The sequence below is a fragment of the Dunckerocampus dactyliophorus genome, chromosome 16, assembly GCF_027744805.1.
Source record: "Dunckerocampus dactyliophorus isolate RoL2022-P2 chromosome 16, RoL_Ddac_1.1, whole genome shotgun sequence".
Classification (NCBI taxonomy): domain Eukaryota; kingdom Metazoa; phylum Chordata; class Actinopteri; order Syngnathiformes; family Syngnathidae; genus Dunckerocampus; species Dunckerocampus dactyliophorus.
Genome location: NC_072834.1, coordinates 23,778,444 through 23,798,425, shown reverse-complemented (window position 1 = coordinate 23,798,425; position 19,982 = coordinate 23,778,444). Strand labels below are relative to the sequence as shown.

Sequence of the window (19,982 nt, the reverse complement as noted above, 5' to 3'; positions counted from 1 at the left end):
ATTAGATGACATGAACTTAACAATCTTTAAGGTCATTAACGCTCCCTGCTGCTCGTTGTTTAAAAAAAGCAAAGGCTTGATGTGAATGAAAGTGATTATCTGCAAGCATAATTAACATGCAACACGCTGTGGAAGCCCTGTGGAGCGCTCACGTGACCATGCCGGGCCCCGCAGCTGACCGCACCTCTCCTGGGCTCGACGTGCACGCACGCACACACTTATGGATCTATCAATCTCGCCGCATTTTAAAATGCACAAAATGAAATCCCAAATATCAGGCTTGTCAAATCACATTAGCAAAGTCCAGCCCTCAAAGGCACTTTTAATTTCTCTGCGTGTTTGTTTTAATGTCAGTCCCTGTCACTGCGCATACCGCAGGACGCGCATCACAGCTGTCGGACCGGGCCACGCTAAAACCGTAATTCCCGTCGGCTGGCCGTCTTTCTGTTTACCTCCTCGGCCAAAGTTACCGCCGCCCTTCGGACTCCCCAATCCTCCGTTTGCTGGGAGGCTGGTGGAGGGCCATGAGTCCGCCAGCCAGGGTAGACCGGGGTCACCCGCCTTCAGCAGCCCTGGACGACTGAGGGAAGGATGTTCACAGGGACACAGAGGGAAGACGCAACATTAGAGGCACGCATGTAAAGTCATATTTTTATAAGGAAATAGCTGTGTGCATATATTTTCTCCAGTGGATAAGCCTGAAGCAAGGTGGGGGTGGGGGAAAGTCTATATCAGACTTGTGCCTCCACAAGCCCAAACTCTCCCTGGAGACAGCAGGCAGGTCTGAATACATACTAAATCCACTTTAGAGCCTTAGCACAACAGAAATTTACATTTTAAATTGAGAATCATGGACCGCCTCTGGCAGCTCAGCGACGTCTCCATGGCAACACAGACAGCAAAAGCCCATTAGATGCATTCAGTTCTTTTTTTTTTTTTAATTTATTGCCGTTGATTTCAGAGTAGGAAAGTTGTGAGCAGCAATTCAGGAAGGACAAAAACAAAAAAAAAGAGATGTTGTATCAACTGACAGCACAACATTTGCATGCCTCATGCGTGCCTGTTTACATGTTTGGCACACGGGGGGATTTTCCACCGGGTCCGACTCGCCAGGCGCCCGGGGGAATTGTTTACAGCCGACTTGATGACGGCTCAAAGGTGTTCAAACAATTACGTCAATAATTTCCATTGTAAAATACACAAGCATGCATTTGCATACGTGTAGCGAGATGCACGTGCCAGTGCCGCTCTAACGACACACTTGCACGCGTGTTAATCCATTTTACGCCATCATTTGTCTGATCTGACTGCCGAGTTGGTAAAAGACATGAATGAATTTGGCCCCCCGCCCCACGCAAAACTTGTCCCATTTCTTTGTGCTGCTTTTGTTTTTGAGTCGTTAGAGATTATTTTACAGGTCACTCATTGTTCACCCGCCCCTCATTTGCGCCAAATCAAGCCAAAATATTCCCATTCGTTATGCTTCGTTTGTGCTGTTTTGTGCGATTAAAATGACCGTTTGTGCTGCTTTCGTTTTTGAGTTATTACAGATTATTTTATAGATCAAGCAAAGTTCACTTAGCCCCTCCAAATTAAACCAGAACAGTCTCATTCGTTTGCGCTGTTTTGTGCAATTAAAATGACCGTTTGTGCTGCTTTTGTTTTTGAGTTATTACAGATTATTTTATAGGTCAAAGTTCACCCGGCAACCCATTTGCTCCAAATTAAACCAAAATAGTCCAATTGTTTGTGCTGTGTTTGTGGTGTTTTGTGCAATTAAAATGAACCTTTGTGCAACTTTTTTGGTTTTTACTGCTTATTTTATAGGTCAAACAAAGCTCATCATACCAAAATGGTCCCATTTGTTTGTGCTGCATTTGTGCTGTTTTGTGCTTTTTTTGGTGCTGCTTTCATTTTAGAGATTATGTTATCGGTCAAAAATAGTTCATGCAGCCCCCCCTTTGCTCCATTTGCTCCAAATTAAGACAAAATAGTTCCATTCCTTCTCAATCCCACTGACATACCTTCCATAGAGAAAGTGTCGAGTCCAAGGACACGAACGCGGACAGTTCCATCACCGTGGCTGAGGTATCTGTGGTAGTCAAAATGCTCCCCAGTGGCAAAGCTCCGGGGGTGGGCGAGTTTCGCCCTGAATTCCTCAAGGCTCTGGATGTTGAGGGACTGTCTTGGCTGACACGTCTCTTCAACATTGTGTGGAAGTCGGGAACAGTACCTCTGGATTGGCAGACGGGGGTGGTGGTCCTCCTTTTCAAGAAGGGTGATCGGAGGGTGTGTTCCAACTATAGGGGGATCACACTCAGCCTCCCTGGGAAAGTCTATTCCAGGGTGCTGGAGAGAAGGGTACGACCGTTTATCGAACCTCGGCTACAGGAGGTGCAATGTAGTCCCGTCCCGGTCACGGAACACTGGACCAGCTCTACACCCTTGCAAGGGTACTGGAGGGTACTTGGGAGTTTGCCCAACCAGTCTACATGTGCTTTGTAGACCTGGAAAAGGCATTTGACCGTGTCCCTCGCGGTGTCCTGTGGGGGGTGCTCCGGGAGTATGGGATTGGTGGCGCGCTACTACGTGCCATTCGGTCCTTGTACAACCGGAGCAGGAGCCTGGTTGGCATTGCCAGCAGTAAGTCAAGCCTGGTTCCGGTGAACGTTGGCCTCTGCCAAGGCTGCCCTTTGTCATCGATTCTGTTCATAATTTTCATGGACAGAATTTCTAGGCGCAGCCAAGGTGTCGAGGGAGTCCAGTTCGGGGGCCTTAGGATCTCATCTCTGCTATTTGCGGACGATGTGGTCCTGATGGCCTCATCGGGCTGTGACCTTCAGCGTTTACTGGGACGGTTTGCATCTGAGTGTGAAGCTTCTGGGATGAGACTCAGCGCCTCCAAATCCGAGGCCATGGTTCTCAGTCGGAAAAGGGTGGATTGCTCCGTCCAGGTTGGGAATGAGGTCCTGCCCCAGGTGGAGGAGTTCAAGTATCTCGGGGTCTTGTTCTTGAGTGAGGGAAGGTTGGAGCGTGAGGTCGATAGGCGGATCGGCGCAGCGTCTGCAGTAATGCGGTCGCTGTACCAGACCGTCGTGGTGAAGAGAGAGCTGAGCCGGAAGGCAAAGCTCTCAATTTACCGTTCGATCTATGTTCCCACCCTCACCTATAGTCATGAGCTTTGGGTCATGACCGAAAGAACGAGATCGCGGATACAAGCGGCTGAAATGAGTTTTCTTCGTAGGGTGGCGGGACTCACCCTAAGAGACAGGGTGAGGAGCTCGGTCATCCGGGAGGAGCTCAGAGTAGAGCCGCTGCTCCTTCACATCGAGAGGAGCCAGCTGAGGTGGCTCGGGCATTTAGTCCGGATGCCTCCCGGACGCCTCTCTGGTGAGGTGTTTCGGGCATGCCCAGCCGGGAGAAGGCCCCGGGGAAGACCTAGGACACGCTGGAGAGATTATGTCTCACAGCTGGCCTGGGAACGCCTTGGTGTCCTCCCGGTGGAGCTGGAGGAGGTGGTCGGGGACCGGGAAGTCTGGGCTTCCCTACTAAGACTGCTGCCCCCGCGACCCGGACCCGGATAAGCGGAGGAAAATGGAATGGAATGGAATAGTTCCATTCGTTTGTGCTGCGTTTGTGCAATCAAAATGACTGTTTGTGCTGATTTTGTTTTTGAGTTATTTCATATTATTTTACAGGTCAAGCAAAGTTCACCCAGCAACCCATTTGCTCCAAAATAGTCCCCTTCGTTTGTGCTGCGTGTGTGATGTTTTGTGCAATTAAAATGACAGCTCCCGTGCTGTCATACTTTTTGAGTTATTAAAGATTTAAACCTCGGGCTATGACATAGTCAGCTGCCCGACATGCTCAGAATGAAATGAAAAGATAACAAATCTTTTTTTCTCTCTTCGTTTGTGGTGTTTTGCGCAATTAAAATTTGTCATGCCTCTGGTCTTATGCAATCAAAATTATTGATTGTGCTGTGTTAGTTTTGCATCGGGTGGGGGGTCAACTTCATGCAGGTTGGAAAAAGCAAAAATGAATCCAAATTAGTCGAGCTAGCTTAGCTATTTTGCCTTTTTGCAAGACAGATTTCCCCGCTTTCAGTGTCTGGGGCATTTTTAGCTAGCGGCTAAATCTAATTAAGATGAAGATTGAGATTAGGACCCTTTCAATGTCATTATCACATTTTACATGCATCGTCTTCTCCACTGAACGCATCAAAACACACAACAAGCACAAACCATTTGTGACACGCTGGAGCAATGGAAGACGTCCCAGCACCTGATAAGCAACTGGACCGACTCTAACCAAAACGTACTCTAACCCAATCAATTCTTCCCATAAAGAATTATGTAAATCCAACGAATCTGTTCCAAAAAGCCAACAAATGTTTTTATAGTTTTAAATGAACATAAATGTTACTTTGACCTTCATTGAAGATGTAACTGTTGGCAAAGACACGATGTGGCAGAGAGATCAACACGGACACCACCTGCCTGTTTTGCTGTGAGTTATTTATGGAATTCAGTCGTGTTTCTCACTTGAAGTCTCTGCTTTTCTTTTGATGCAATGAAGGTAAAAGTAACGCTAAATGTTCATGAATCCCTTTCATTCGTCATTTATATGCATTTAGAATTGTTTTCCGCATGTAAAACTATAAAAGCGTGTTTTGTGGTAACATTTTTGAGACTTGTGGCGTAAATGTGTTAGTTAGTAAAGAACTACAGAGTCAACCGCTGATGACATCATAGACGGGCGACAGAGCTCACTTCCGCTTCCTGTTTCCATGTATTACAAAGCTAATAGGATGCCAACAAGGACGTTTTGTGATAAAAATACATTAAGAACACAGTTGTACTCATGCAAGGTATTAATAAAACCATCATATTGGAAAATGTATGCGAACTGTATACACAAATGTAACGGATGCAGCCTGTGCGGCTGCGCAAGGGTACGTTGGTAAAACATCACTCCCTCTGCCTTAAGAGCTGCACTGAACGTGTGGTCGACAGTCTGGCTTTTGGCGGAGCTAAACTAACCAAAGTTCCACAGCAAAAGTAACCTTAAATGTTCCTGAATCCCTTTCATTTATCATTTATATGCATTTAGACTTGTCTTCTGCATGTAAAAGTATCATTGTAACTATGAAAATGTGTTTTGTGTTAACATTTTTGAGATTAACTGTGCTGATGACATCATAGACGGGCAATGGAGCTGACTTCCGCTTCCCGTTTCCACGTATTAGCAAGCTAATAGGACGCTAAAAAGGGCTTTTTGTAATAAAAACACATTAAGAACACAGCAGACCTAACAAGACGCGAGCCATATCGGAAAATGTATGCAAACCAAGGCAACAGTTTTGCCTACATTTTCGACGTTAACCGAAAAACACGCTAACCGGGGTGCATGCTAACTGTAGAGTGCCTTGCCCGCTTCATTTCAATTGCTAAAAAAAAAAAAAAAAACAGGTCTTCTGGGAATCATTGCTCACAAGCACCACTTTCCCCACTTTCAGTATAGTTTTGAGTTTTGGGGCGCAACAAATTGTTCTTAAACTTCCATGGCCCTGCACAAGGTCAAATAGGTCAAATAGAGAAAAGTGTTCAGCACAGGTGCAGTGAGAACTGAGAAGGTAGACTGAGAGGGAAAGACTCAGAGAAAAGTGTTGAAATGTGTAAGCTTCCTCAGTTTATTGTTCAGTTCAAATCAATTCTTACCTTCCGTTTCTGATCAGGCCTCGGTCTCTCTGGAATGTGACTTCAAGCAAGAAGAGAAAAGAAGATGTAAGCAACGATGTGACGTTTACGTGACAAGGCACGGTGGAAAAACGTACCTGCACGGGTGAACGTGAAGGACTGGACTGCAATGACACAATAAAGGAATCCGTATTAGAGGGCAAGCAGGTATGTGTGAGTAACCAAGATAAGAATTTTCTGATCAGCCACATCATCATCATGAGTGAGCTGTTGAGGGAATTTAGCAGCGGCGCCATCAGGGCCAGCAAAGCCTTCTCTGCTGGCCGAAACACGACCAGGACCACTGACCTACAGTCACCGCTTCAATTCTAGTGTTTTGTTCCATAAAATTGCATTGTAAAAAAAAGATATCATGCGCCTCTAATGTATACTATATTGAGTAATAGGAGTGTCAAGGTGACTATAGGGGTGTTATTTCACTAGTAGAGGGCTCTAATAATGTTAAAAACTGTATTTAGAAGGTGGTAAGCAGGTTTTCCATGCGCTAAAACTATGAATATATTCGATTTATAAGTAAAGAATTCTACTTTGTGGAAATTCGCTCATCTTGGTCGGTTCTGGAATCGATAAAGTCCCCACTGAAGGCCCAGGTACCAAATGCACCCCCACTGGAATTTAGTGAGCATTGTCATGACTTATCTTAACTATTCCCAGATGAAAATGACAGCATGACAGCTGACTGAGAAAAGGGCAACCAATTTGTGTGTGAAACCATTTGATAAATGCCAACATGAAGAACAATGCATGAAGACGTTTCAATTTTTTTACAAACACGAGTGAGTGGTTTTCATTATGGCTAACAAATACATATTCTTAACCATTTTTGTTTGGTTGCAAAATGATGTTTTGGATTTGTTTTGAGAAAAGGGATGAGAGAAGCAGCACTCAATCATGTAAATCCCTCCTAAAGCAGGCAAGCAAGTCACAAGTCATGGAATACACATTATGATAATGGAACACAGCCCAAAGCTCAGCAAAGGACCAAAAATGTATATTTCATCCGTAAATCTAAATATTCCTCATGTTAATGTGCAAACAACGCCGGGAAAAGGTCTGATAATGGGAGGCGATGTTAAATGACTTATCTCACATGACTGTGTGACCGTGCGGCTGATGGAGCGCGGCGCATTAGATGCACACCGATGCACGGCGGATAAAAGTAAATACTGCCTATTGCCATCAGCGTGGAATATATATTTATGTCGCTGTGCCTTTTCGCCGGCTCAAATGGAGTCAGATCTGTGATGACATCAACTCTCATTGGGGCGAGAAACCAAATGAGCTTTGAGATTCTGTACTGATGCAGAACCGTGTAAATTGATTTCCACCTGCGTAGTTGCTGAGTCCTTTCCTCTTCTTCCTCCTCCAGTACAGCCACGCGCTGAAGCCCATCAGGACGATCCAGCACGCTCCGCCCAGGCCGGCAATGAAGGCCGGCTGTTTCACCACGTCTGAGATGCTATTGTTGCCCTCCGAACCCGTCATGACGTCCCTCTGCTCCGCACCTGAGCACCCCCGACACACAGAGCCCAGCAAAGAAGAGAAGTATTTCAAAATTCTGCATTTTGACAGCAACATACTAATAAAATGTCTCATGCTGCCCCATCAGAGAAGTACCTCTCAGGACAATATGTTTATTCTAAGGCTAATCTGGGCTTCTAATTACACAGAAAGTCATGGTGTGCAGTATAATAAATGTTTCTGCAACATTATATTATTGGCAACACGCTGACAAACAGAAACCGGCAGGCGCCGAGAAGAGACGCTCACCGAGAAGAGCCTCACCTTCCGTTTACGCCCAGTATTTGATCAGGAAATGTGCATTTTTTACTTACGAAAATGTTGAAAACGATTGGAATCATACAGAAAATACATTCATAGCACAATTCAATAGACAAATATCACTTTTTTAATGTTACCATTATTCGAGGCTTTGCCTCGCCTGCCGCCCCTGACCGCAGTTAAATAACAAAATAAAGATACTGAAACAGCAAACAGAAACTGTCAGCTGCCATGATACAACTGAGTGCACTCAGACAGTAGACAGGACCAGCCCACCAAGCCGTGAAGAGACGCTAGCGGCAGCCTCATCTTAGGTTTCTGCCCTGTATTTGATCAGGAAATGTGCCAATTCAGCAATTTTTACTAATGAAAATTCTTGGAATCATACAGAAAATACATTCATAACACGTTTCAATGGAGATATATATTTTTATGTTACCATTATACGAGGCTCTGCCTCGCCTGCCTCCCCTGACCACACATCACCGATTGCAGCTAAATAACAAAATGAAAATATTGAAAAGCAAACAGATACTGGCAGGCGCCACGATACAACTCAGTGCACTCAGACGGTAGGCAGGGCTTGCGCACTAAGCCGAGAAGAGACGCCCATGGTTGCCTCACCTTAGGTTTCTGCCTTGCATTTGATCAGGAAATTGAGCAATTTTTACTTAAGAAAATGTTCAAAACGATTGGAATGATACAGAAAACACATGTATGATACAGTTCAATGGACAATTATTAACTGATGTTGTTAGCATTATTCCAGGCTCTGCCTCACCTGCCTCACCTGACTGCTAAATCCAAAAATGAAAATACTGAAACAGCCCCGCAGTGCCGTCCCACATACTGATACCTCTTTGACAGTGCCAATCAAGACTAATATTTTTATTTGAATGCTGCATTGGAGTCCATTGCATTTTGCAGCTGCACCTGCACACGCACACACGAAAGCCAAAATAGGTGAGCATAAACAGAAGAAAAACACATAAAAGAAATATGTGAAATGAAATAAAGATTGTCAGTGCATCTTATACTGTAGTGTATATGGACAGAGTTAATCAATTCAGCAGTGCACTTATCAAGCTGAGCCAAAAAGACACGAGATTGACAGAGCAGCTCTGACAGAGTTTGATTTTCTGTTGCAGCTACTGTGCTGTGAAATTAGATTCACAGTCTCCGTCAGGAACCCCCAACCCCACACACACACACACACACGCACGCACGCAGCCATCATTAAGGTGCAGCCCACAGGCCTGTGTTTCCCTTTGTGTGTGTGTTAAAGCTGTTATTATTTATCAGTCAAAAGTCACAGATGAGGAGCATCTGGCCTGGGCTCCAATATTGACTCCGGGCTGATATACTCCTTTGGTTATTTTATAAGAAGTGATAGGCTGATAAGCTGCCTGTATTTTGTTAGTGGCTGCAGCTCATATATTGAAGTGGATTATTGATACGGCTAACAGTACTTGGCAGTGTTACCAAACACTACATGTAATCAACCACGATTGATTTTTCAGTCGATGTCAGCAGTGTAAAGCGCAATCTTCTGTCTGCGAGGTGCTAAATTGATAAATCATTTTCCCAGACCCCAAACTGTGATGGGCACCTCGGTCTCCCCATTTTTAGGTCATTTTTAGCCTGGCTTGTGTCTTGCGTGTGTGAAATTACCCAAGGTGATGAGCTGGGGGGCGCTCCTGACCCCCACTCCTGCGCTGGTGCCTGCAGCCACCTCCACGCGGTACTGCGTTCCAGCCTGCAGACCCCCGACGACCACTGAACGGATGGTTGCGTCCACAGACTTATTGACATGGAACCGGGTTTCGTTTGCCAAACACCAGATCTGACAAAGACAAACAGGTCGACACAATCCATCGTCAGGTTGCACACGATATTGCTCAAATATAAAAGCTACACGGGCCTTCGTCGACCTTGTATTCCTGGATGATGCCATTCTGTTGGTCGGCGGGCGGAGGGTCCCATGACACGCTGATGGAGGTGCTATTGCTGGTCCCGACAGGCAACACCGCAACTTGCTGTGGGGGCGCACTGGGGGCTGTTCAATCATATAATACACATAATAAACACACCGTAACCATCTCACAGCCCTGCAGACATTTGACCTGAAGTCATGTACCCCCTCATCCTGCACACTTAAAATAACACAAACCAGATAAGGACACAATAAAACAGCTTTGTTTGATATATTTAACTAATTCATACATGATTATATCATTGATTTTTTCAGAAAACCATCTTTACTATGCACATACACCAGGATATGTCAAATCCACTGGCTCCTATGCGCCGTAGTCGCTGTTTTAAAACGTTTTATTGATAACAACTGCATGACGGAGTAAGATCTCGACACGCACGGAGGACATACGGAATATTTGAACGCACACTGGCTGCACTAATTACGAATGGAGGGTGCACATGTGGCGCACGGCGCACATGGGAGTTGGCGAGCGCGACAAACGTAAAAACGGAAATTTTTCCCAAATTTGAAACCAGCAAAATGCACGAAAGACACACATTGGCCGTACGGACGACACACAAAGACGTAGGAAGTGCGTACAGTAAGTTTGTCTTGCAACCGGAAAAAAAGTCAGCCCCCGACAAAGAACCTCTGTGGCCGGTGTACGGCTCGAAAATCAAACCTTCACAAGCGCGCCCTCCGTGCGTTTTTTGCACGTAGACCGGTTGTGACGTAGGCTTAGAACAGTGCGGTCAATGTTACACATAAACATAACAATTCTAAATAATGATGGAAACAAAGGCACACCAAATACAGAAATCAATAAGCAAATGAACTCACTGCGCTGTGCAGGCTGTGCTCAGGCGCATTACGTAACTCTCACAACACGCTGTTCTGTTTTTTTTACGAGGTTTGTGTTTGTAGTTGAGGAAAAATACATTTTGGCTCTTCCATTAGGGGAGCAGGCAAACAAGCAAAATAATAATGAGTAGGGATGCTGCGCTCGATCGGCCATCAATCAGTGTCTGGCGATTTCCGTAAAAAACACTTGATAGGCGTTTGTCGATAAACGGCTTTTAAAGCGGATCAGAAGACCCGATTGTCGTGTGGTGGCAAATCCCACATGTCTGCTGTGTTACATAGGCTCGCCAACCAAATGACGCGTCTCGTGTTGAGATTGCTACGCCAATCGATGCCAGCGTGTTTGGTCACTCCCTTATCAAACCAGCTGCCCTTCGACTTTTCTTGCATCTTTGTTTACACATTTTGCCTGTCTGTCACTGGTGGCAGCTAGCGAGCTAGCCAGCTAGAGTTATTCGCCTCGCTTCTGGTCTTCGGACTCCAATTGTGACTTTTTAATTTTAAACGAGTAATGCGGTTAGTTGGGAGCGCGTTTTTGTCCCACGGGGAAGCTACAAGTGGCTATCACGTGCACAGGGGTACACTTTTTCAAGTGTCGCTGAACAACTTTACTATCTTGTTGTCATTATACTAATTAGTCTTGTCCTCCAAACACAATTTGCCTGTGGTTGTTTAGACTCTATGTGACACACATCTGGAATGCACTGCCTTCCACAGCACCCTATGGTTACAATGCACCGGGACTAACAATGACACAAATTAGTTTGAATGCTTTATCATGCCTGAGGATATACAGTACTATGCATCATGGAAAACAACCTATATACAGTAGATAGCGCCCGTTTGATCAGTTTAATATAGCTGAATGAAAATGGCGGTTGGCCTTGAGGGTGTTAAGATAACTTCTTTTCTTAAAGTGTCACCTCTTGTATGTAACTACCTGGCCTGATGGCTCCCACATTGTCATCCACACAACGAAATACATTAGCTTGTAAAAGTGCTTGGGGCTCACGGTTTCCATGAAAGGAATTATAACGCTTTACAGTGGCTGGACTGAATGATTAGCTGCCCCAGTGAAGCAGATGCAGAACAATAGTGCTATCTGTAGGCAAGGCGTTCATATGCACGGCATTGCAGGTGCGCCATGATGCAATTGTCGTGTCCACCACCTGGCTGCGAGGAAAACTGCTCACTGTGACTTGACGTCTCCAGATGGGCTTCCCACCAACATGCAACACGTTTAACGGAGGTAACAGAGGTATTTATACGTTCTTATAAACCCGAAAACCCGATCCCAAAGACATACAGTATTTATACGTCTTTTACAAAAAGAAATGATTAGGCAAATGCACACTAATGGATGTCACTTTTAGACCAGTTTTAAGCCTTAAAAACGGCCACAAGGTGGCAGAAGTGCACGTGATAAGAGCTCGGCGTGGATCATTTGCATGTAAAAACACACCTGACTGCAAGGAGGAAGTGGAAGCGCGTGGAGGAGTGTAGTGTGCAGAAGGTTACGCATTGTAGGGAAATTTTAACGCATGCACACGCACAAGCACATGGGCACGCACGTGCACACACACGGGGTTAAGTGCCAAAGGTCCATCTATTTTCTATGCCGTTTATCCTCATTAGGGTTGTGGGGGTATGCTGGAGCCTATCCCAGCTGACTTATGGGCAAGAGGCGGGGCGCACCCTGGACTGGTCGCCAGCCAATCACAGGGCACATATAGACAAACAACCATTCACACTCACATTCTATGGACAAGCTAGAAATGCCAATTAACCTAACATGCATGTTTTTGGAATGTGGGAGGAAACCGAGTTAGTTCCAAATGTGAAAACTGTAAATAGCTCATGGTTATATTTGGCACATGTTATATTTGTAAATTGTTATTTTGATGTAAAACAAGCCTTTTTGTGTTGTTTATGTTGGTGTAGTTGTTTAGATATTTGAGCCATCACAAAAGAAAAACATATTTGTGTCAAAGGGAAAGTTATGCTTGAAATGTATCTTTTCACAAAAAGCTGGTTTTCTCCCTTTTTTTAGTTGGGAACTGATATTTTCCTGAAACTGACCTATGTCTACTGCTAGAACTATGTTCTATTACTAAAGAACAGAAAAAGGTAGAAACAAACTTTTTTCTTCTGATGAAAAACGGGAGTCTAATCTTTCTTTTGGTAGGTTCCATATCCACAAATTGTGTTGTGTTGCCATAGAACACAATATTCTGTGTGCCTTGAAAAATCAGTCAAAATCGTCTAAAATGACCAGTACTGAAGGGGTTAAATTTTGAAATTGATGGAAGGAACTGACGGGAGGAACAGATTTACAGCAGGAGTCCATCACATATTTTAGTGAGGGTGTAAGAGGGGTACAATCCCCTTCCGGGTGGTGTAATTGTAATTTGTTTTGCTTTTTGTTAACGTGTTTGGCACTTCTCAGCTCCCAACATTAACCGGTAAAGGAATGAACCAACTCCCTGGAGCTGATTGGTCCAAATGTTATCGCTTGCTATAACTCTGAGATTTGGTACATTCCCTCTCCGGCTGGTGTAATCGTCATTTGTTTTGCTTTTTGTTGACATGTTGTGCACTTCTCAGCCACCGTATACAATAGATACCCGTCGAATCCTACACAGAATGGTGCCTGTAAACAAAAGGTGCTTAAGCTGCTTAATTTGCTGCTTTACGGGACGCGATGTGGTAAACATAACCTGCTAGCACTAATGAGTCCATGGTGTAAGCTGCTTGAGACATCAATTAGCAAACGCCCCCATATACGCGTATAGCGACAGACGTCACCTCCGAAGAGGCCCTCTACATGGCTTTCCCACTGCACTGCCCTTTTGAATATCTGCCTGTGGTGGATAATAAGTGTTTTTCTTCACATTTCTGCTGTGCAGCCTGTTTCTGGCTGCAGATTAATGGGCGCTTTTTCTGTCCCCCAATACCTTTTCCAGTAAAAATGCTACCTCAGTTGGAAAAATCCTCCAGTAATCCCGTGTGGCCATTTTAATTGGGCTCCAGTGAGGTGAGTTCGTCCTTTTTTTTTTGCAGACTCGCTTGTTCAAAAATCCCAGATTGACCCTCTCATGTGCCGCCATGAAATATAAACGCTGCAAGTTGGATATTTCTTCCACATTACGGCCTTATCTTGACTTCCTCTCTGCGTGAGCTGTATCATACCCGCTTCGGCTGATGCAGCACCTGGCCAGGTTACAATCACATTTGTACCAGCGTGGGGGCTGCCAAGCTGCTTCAGCACAGGAAATAAGACAGCTTTTTATTTCATCAAGCATTAAATGATACTCCTGACACCGGAAATCATATTTTGTCCAAACAATCTGGTATTACAAGTTTCTTGAGCGCCCCTTCCAGGGCTTTTTCACCTAATAGCCTCTTCGCAGTTTGCTCGCTTATCATGGATGCTGATCTTCGGACATGGGGAAAGTTAGGCTTGGATGCCTGCCTAGGGATTGTCAGCTATCATTTTTTAGCATCAAGTCATCATTAATCTTAACAACCTGGGATAAAGCTGTCTGCTGATTAAGAGCGGTATGGTATCGCTAAAAGGCGGATAGAGCCTGTGAGACGACCTTGGGCCGAGATTGTGAAAACCAATAAAGCATTGCGAGGGCGTGTGCGTGTGTGAGAGTGAAATGTGGGGGTCATGTCAAGTTGGTCTGCTATTGGTTTGTGATGGACACATGGCAGCAGGGGTCCAAAGACGAGCAGCTAGAGATTTGAGCAATGTCAAAGGGTGGTGTCTTAACCCTCCCTGCTCCCTGTCTGCCTACCGACGGAGGTTCCAGCTTGTCACAGACTCTTTACTTTGCTGTCTGGGAGACCTGTTTTAACATACGGGGCACATGGCACTGCATCCGCCATTATCTGTTATGAGAGACGAGATTTGAACATTACTTGTAAGAAAAGTACAATGAAAAACTACATGACAATATATTGCAATCTACTGATATCATTTCTACTATGTTACACTCTTCTGCACCTTGTGTGTATGCTAGCGGCCCCGCCTCCACCCACGAGACAAAGACACTGCATGACTGACAAAAGGGCTCACTCCGTTTGCAACGTTGTTCTATGGAAAAAAGGCACCAAGGTGCTGAAAGCCATGCCCAGAGTGAATCCTCAGGAAGGAAGCTCCGCTAATGCTTGAAATGAACAAAGTACTGTAAGTATGACATGTTATCATAAATGTACCTGTTACTACATGCTAATAGGCATCGAAACAAAACCATAAAACCTTGTTGGAGCTTTTTGGAGGTGTTTCATTAGTGGGCGTTTACTAGGTGCGTCCCATTACGTGCATTAATTAGCTGCCTCTTTTTATATCTTTAGCGCACACAGAAGAGGCTTGTGTTGATGTCTCACATTAGGACTGTGAATGATGGGCAAAATTCCAAAAAAGTGCACGTTTCCTTTCAGTTCTTGAACAGAGCAAATATTTCTGTAAAAAATGTGCCTTCTAAAGTCACAAGACCTTGGGAATCTGAACCGCCGTGCAGGACGTCCCCAATTCTACAAGACTTCACCTCAGCGAGTGTCAAAGGATTAACTCTTTGCTTGTTCTTTGGCTTTTTGTCAACACTAATCCAAAAAAGAAGCATGCCAAAGAGTTTTTATCAACTTAATGTTCCAATAAAAAACAATGAAAACCAGGACGTTTTCATCACTTTCTCCAAAAAAACAGGGCCGGGCACACCGAGTGAACCTTCCTCCTGCCTGTTTGGACGCGAGAGACGAGGAAAACAGACACGCACGCACATGGCGATATATCCACTTCATTTTCATGTATTGTGTGATGAATTCATTCATTTATGATCATCCCAAGCCTCGTGCCCACAAGGCAGTTTTTTTCTGAACGAGTAATCTTGTCACGTTTTAATCTCGCGAGATCTTTTGACACCCCTATTATCTTGACTTGGAAGCATTCACACTGGAGATTTACGATGATGATTTACCTTCCTCCATAGTCCTTGCTGTCATGGACTCACTGTCTGCACCCTGGAACTCATTAAAGTATGGTCGCACTTTAATCTCATAGACGATTCCTTTCTTCAGTCCCATAAGAGTCATGTCCCTCTGCGAGGAGACTTTTAAGTCCTGTATCTGCCACGGTCCCGGGGAGGGCAGTCCTGACGTCTGCCGATAAAGGACACGGTAGCCTTGAATAAACCGGGATGGATTGTCCACCTGGGAGGAGAGACGTGTAGGAGATGAAGACACACCGTATGGGAATACTTAGAGATGCTTAGAGACCTTTTATCTTTTCTTTCAAACCGATAATGATAGCTTTGTGCTTTTCAAGACCGATATGATACCAATAACTGATAACTTTTTATATCTACTTTTTAAATTTAGGTTTAAGTGTAGTTTGTGCACACCTGGAGGTAAGAAGGAGTGGAACAAATTAGGATTTGACCAACTGAAACATCGTGACATTACTGCTACCACATCACTACAATCAGGAGAACCAGAATATAGAGGGGGAGGAGCCACCTGGCGTGGCCCAGCAAGGTGCACTGTATTCAGGCACACGCTCCGAGCAGTCCGTGTGACGCCACGGAGGTCTCTGGCAAACCTTTTGCACTTTTCAAATGATGCGGTGCTGACGTTTCAGGTGTCAGTGAACGTTTGTTTCCAGGTGAGCTCAGGGGAAGTTATGACAGGCCGTTAATGACACAGGCGGGAGACAAAAGGAGCGCTTGATTTGCTGGCCCGCACTGCATGGGTAATCTCGCCTCATTGGAGCGTTTTTTTAAATGCCCGATTTTCAAAGCTATTTTTAATGTTATCAGATTTATTGGTATGACAACATAATTCCCTCTTTTCGGCCCGATAATTATCCTGCACCACTAGCAATTATATTTCAGACGTCATACAAAACTGTGCAGCTTTGGCAATTTGGATTCAAATTTGGTTTCGTGTATTCTCTTGCCGATAGCGCATTAAAGTGCATTTCATTCGAAATGAATTGTTGTCGGGAATTTACAGGAGCAGAACCGATTTGATCCATAGAGTCGTAGGCACAGATTTTTGTATTTTGACCAGTAGGTAGTGATAGCGACACCAGCGATACCAGTTTTACGATACTTTGTGCAAATTCACCTCATGTATGGTCAGTTTTAAAAAATGGTTTATTTCATATCATAGCATAAAGACGGCATTTAATAAATGAATGAATGAATTAAAAATATAAATTTAAATAAATCATTAATGTCATCATAAATGAAAGTAATTTATTCATTTATTGTAAACCCTGAAGTATACTGCATTGAGACTGCAGTGTGATTTCCAACATAGCCAGGCTAATATACAATATGTGAAAATGCTATTTTAAACAGTAAAAAAAGAAAATAACTTATTCTACAGGGTGACATGATTGTTGCTGGTTCGATCCTCCACCTCACTGTAATCAATCAACTTATTCATACATTTCAACAATAAGTTCACATTTTCCCAGCATTTCCAATTCTGCTGTTGTTAGTCTGCTAAAAACAAATGGACTCATTAAATGGTGCCCCCTACTGGTGAAAAATAATTTTCCGTTTTCCGTTACTGAAACGTCGCACTCGTTCTACAGGATGACATGGCTCAGGTGGTAGATTGGTCGTCTCAGAAATCTCCCAAAAAAATCCAAATTGTCCATTTTGAAAATGAATGGACAATTTCAGTGTCGCCCCGTGTGGGTGGAAACTCATTTTACATTTGGCATTACATGTAAGATTATCGTTATTACGTGCACGTTGGCTTGGCTCAGGTCGTAGCGTGGCCGTCTCCCTGGTTCAATCCTCAGTCAGTGAATAGATTTCAACACATTTCTACGATATTTCCAAATTAGTTCGACATTTCAGCATTCAGATGCAAGCACTACTGAAATCGCTTCGTCTAGTGTTGACATGAAGTCACAAAAATGCTAAAAGCACGTACATTCTGAGAAATACTCTAATTCTACAATACTGATTCCGTTCAATTAGTTGTCTTTAGTTTCTGCCAACGTCTTCTTATAAACTCATTCAATACAAAGACGTATTCATGTTTTTTTAATCCCCCACGCCCGATCCCAACGCCGTATTTATACATTTGTTTTTCCTTTTTTGGCCGAGATGCAAAAAGAGGTGTAGGATAATATTGTTTCATTAACTTCTTAGCTGAGTGAGCAAATATGAATGACAAGTAGATTATAGAAATATTGTTTTACTAATTTGTTAACTGAATGGATGCACATTTACCCGTCACACACATATCATGCGAGGGATAAGATATCTAGGGCTACGGTGGCGCCGATGGTCTGAGGAAAGCAACTACAAAAGGCAGAGTAGACTAGCGATCAAGGCCGACCTCTCCTTCTTCTCCTCTCCTTCAGTCAGCCCGCATAGCCGAAGAATGTGAAATTATTCTGTTTGAATTATTTTCAATACATTTTGTAAATCGGCAATTGGATGGGAGTCTTATTCCTTCTCATAATTGGAGATTAACGAACACGTAAGGGGAGGTAAAAAATGTTTTCATTAATTTACCAAAGGTGGTCCGTGTGGCCTTGTTAGGGTGCGAAGAATTCCATCGCCCTCAGAGGTGATGACACAACTCCGCACTAATGCATTGCACTTCAGAGCACTTTTAAGCCATAAAAACGGCCACAAGGTGGCAGAAGTGCCGTTGATAAGAGCTCGGCAGGGATCATGTGGACGGAAAAATCACACATGACAGGAAGTGAGAGAGCGCGGAGGAGTGTAGGATGCAGAATGTTACACATTGTACGGGAATTTTAATGCATACACATGCACACGCACACGTGCACTCACATAGTTCGGTTCCAAATGTAAAAAATGTAAATGATTCATGGTGTTATATTTGTAAACAAATTATTATTTTGCTGTAAAATAACCACAAAAAATCAACGTTTGGCGTCGCTAGACGCAAGTTCGTGGACGCTTGGGTTCGTTAGGCCAGAATTTGGCTATAAATACCGGGAGAAATTGACCAGAAGCGCATTTGGGAAGCCGTCTGTGGGTCAGACAGTTGCTTTGACTTTAACACTCTCTGCTGTACAGTTGCTGAAAATGCTTGTGTATGCTTGAATAAACGTTGGAGTTTATTAAATTCACACTGAAGCAATGCAGCATTATGTAATTCCATTGCAGATGAATTGATGGACGGCAGATTTCTCCCTTCTTCTTCTTTTTGAAATTGCTTAGTACCTTTACGCATGTTGATTTGAGATGAAAGAGTTGGCAAGCATTTATGAACAAAACATTTTTTTTCCCCGCCGTGAGCCTGAAAATGGGGGTGCGGTTAATACACGAATGTGGTTTATACACGGTGCTTTACGGTAGACTCTTGTGATGAGTACTTACAGTCCAAGTGACCTGCACAGAAGTGGAATTGAGAACTACGGGGTTGTGCATGCTGACCACCACGTCCCCCAACTCCTTCTGTACATGACGGTGGTCCACTCCCTGTGCTGTGGGACTGATGTCTAGAAGACACAAAGAGCATGCATAATGAGTCACGCCTATCACTAGGAAGCCATGATCGTGTTCTGGTACCTTGTGTCCGGACTGGCTCAGACATGGGGCTCGGGTCTCCTAGCCCTTGAACATTGACCGCCCTGATAATGAACAGGTAGACAGTATTGGGTCGGAGGTCCCCGACGGTGAACTCGGCGGTCTTCACATGGTCTGCTACCGTCTGCCAGCTGTTACTTACTGACTGACTGTAGGAAAAGCAAGACGGGTTTGCGTGAGCTGGGATGAATGGCTTTATTAGTATGCATGAAAGGTGTGCTACGCAAGTCACAACGCTGGAAGAAATATACTGTCAAATACTGCTCAAAGTGAGCCGTACTGGCTAAATAATTAGCATGAAACACCAGAAACAAACGACACTTTTGCTTAGGACTGTAACATGTCAGCCAGATGGACTATTTATTTGGCTTGCATGTAAAGAAACACCCTCCCCCCAATTTGGCTACTGGCAGGGAAGTTTGGGGTCACGAAAGATGGCCGGAGGCCATAGGTCACAGACATACCCAAAGGCTTCAATGACATACGAGGACACTGGGGAGCCCGCCTCTGGCCCGGGTTCCCATGACAACGAAATGCTGCTCTTGGTGACGTCCGTGACCTCTGGCTTGGAGGGAGGTCCTGGCAGGGCTGTCAGGTTGTTAGACACCAAGTCTGTGGGGTCACCAGAGTCTGGCAAAAGAAATGCAAAAATATCAAAGCGATACCTGCAGAAGAAAGGCGTACTGATACTGCTGTATACCTGTGATATCCAAGTAAGCGCTCCATGACGTTTCTCCACTGGAGCTGGTAGCCACACACGTGTACAGACCAGAATCCGATAGCTAGAGAAACGAAAGTATATTCATGTCATACTTCATCAAAAGCTCATATTTGGCATTTGCAAAACAGGACCGGCACCGTACCTTTCTTCCCTGGGTAATTACTTTTTTTTTTTTTTGCAATCATTCATGAGTATCACAAATTATAACCTAATCACCAAAATACTGTAAAAAAGTCAGTATCAGCTCCAAATGAAACCTGGCGAAACATTATATTACTAATACGGCTGTCATA

The 19,982-nt window shown here is 44.3% G+C and overlaps 1 protein-coding gene across 2 annotated transcripts in view; it reads right to left on the bottom strand.

Moving 5' to 3' along the window:
- LOC129168729 (roundabout homolog 2-like) overlaps window positions 1–19,982 on the bottom strand; it is a 147,885-nt gene that overhangs the window by 18,033 nt on the left and 109,870 nt on the right. For both annotated transcript variants that reach the window (XM_054754333.1, XM_054754334.1), the window contains 11 exons: window positions 19,669–19,750; window positions 19,433–19,598; window positions 18,951–19,117; window positions 18,759–18,880; window positions 15,363–15,594; window positions 9,473–9,597; window positions 9,213–9,384; window positions 7,088–7,264; window positions 5,837–5,863; window positions 5,721–5,760; window positions 453–580 (listed from right to left, as the gene is read on the bottom strand). In XM_054754333.1, coding sequence (XP_054610308.1) covers window positions 453–580; window positions 5,721–5,760; window positions 5,837–5,863; window positions 7,088–7,264; window positions 9,213–9,384; window positions 9,473–9,597; window positions 15,363–15,594; window positions 18,759–18,880; window positions 18,951–19,117; window positions 19,433–19,598; window positions 19,669–19,750 — 1,438 coding nt within the window. The remainder of the gene's footprint in view (window positions 1–452; window positions 581–5,720; window positions 5,761–5,836; window positions 5,864–7,087; window positions 7,265–9,212; window positions 9,385–9,472; window positions 9,598–15,362; window positions 15,595–18,758; window positions 18,881–18,950; window positions 19,118–19,432; window positions 19,599–19,668; window positions 19,751–19,982) is intronic.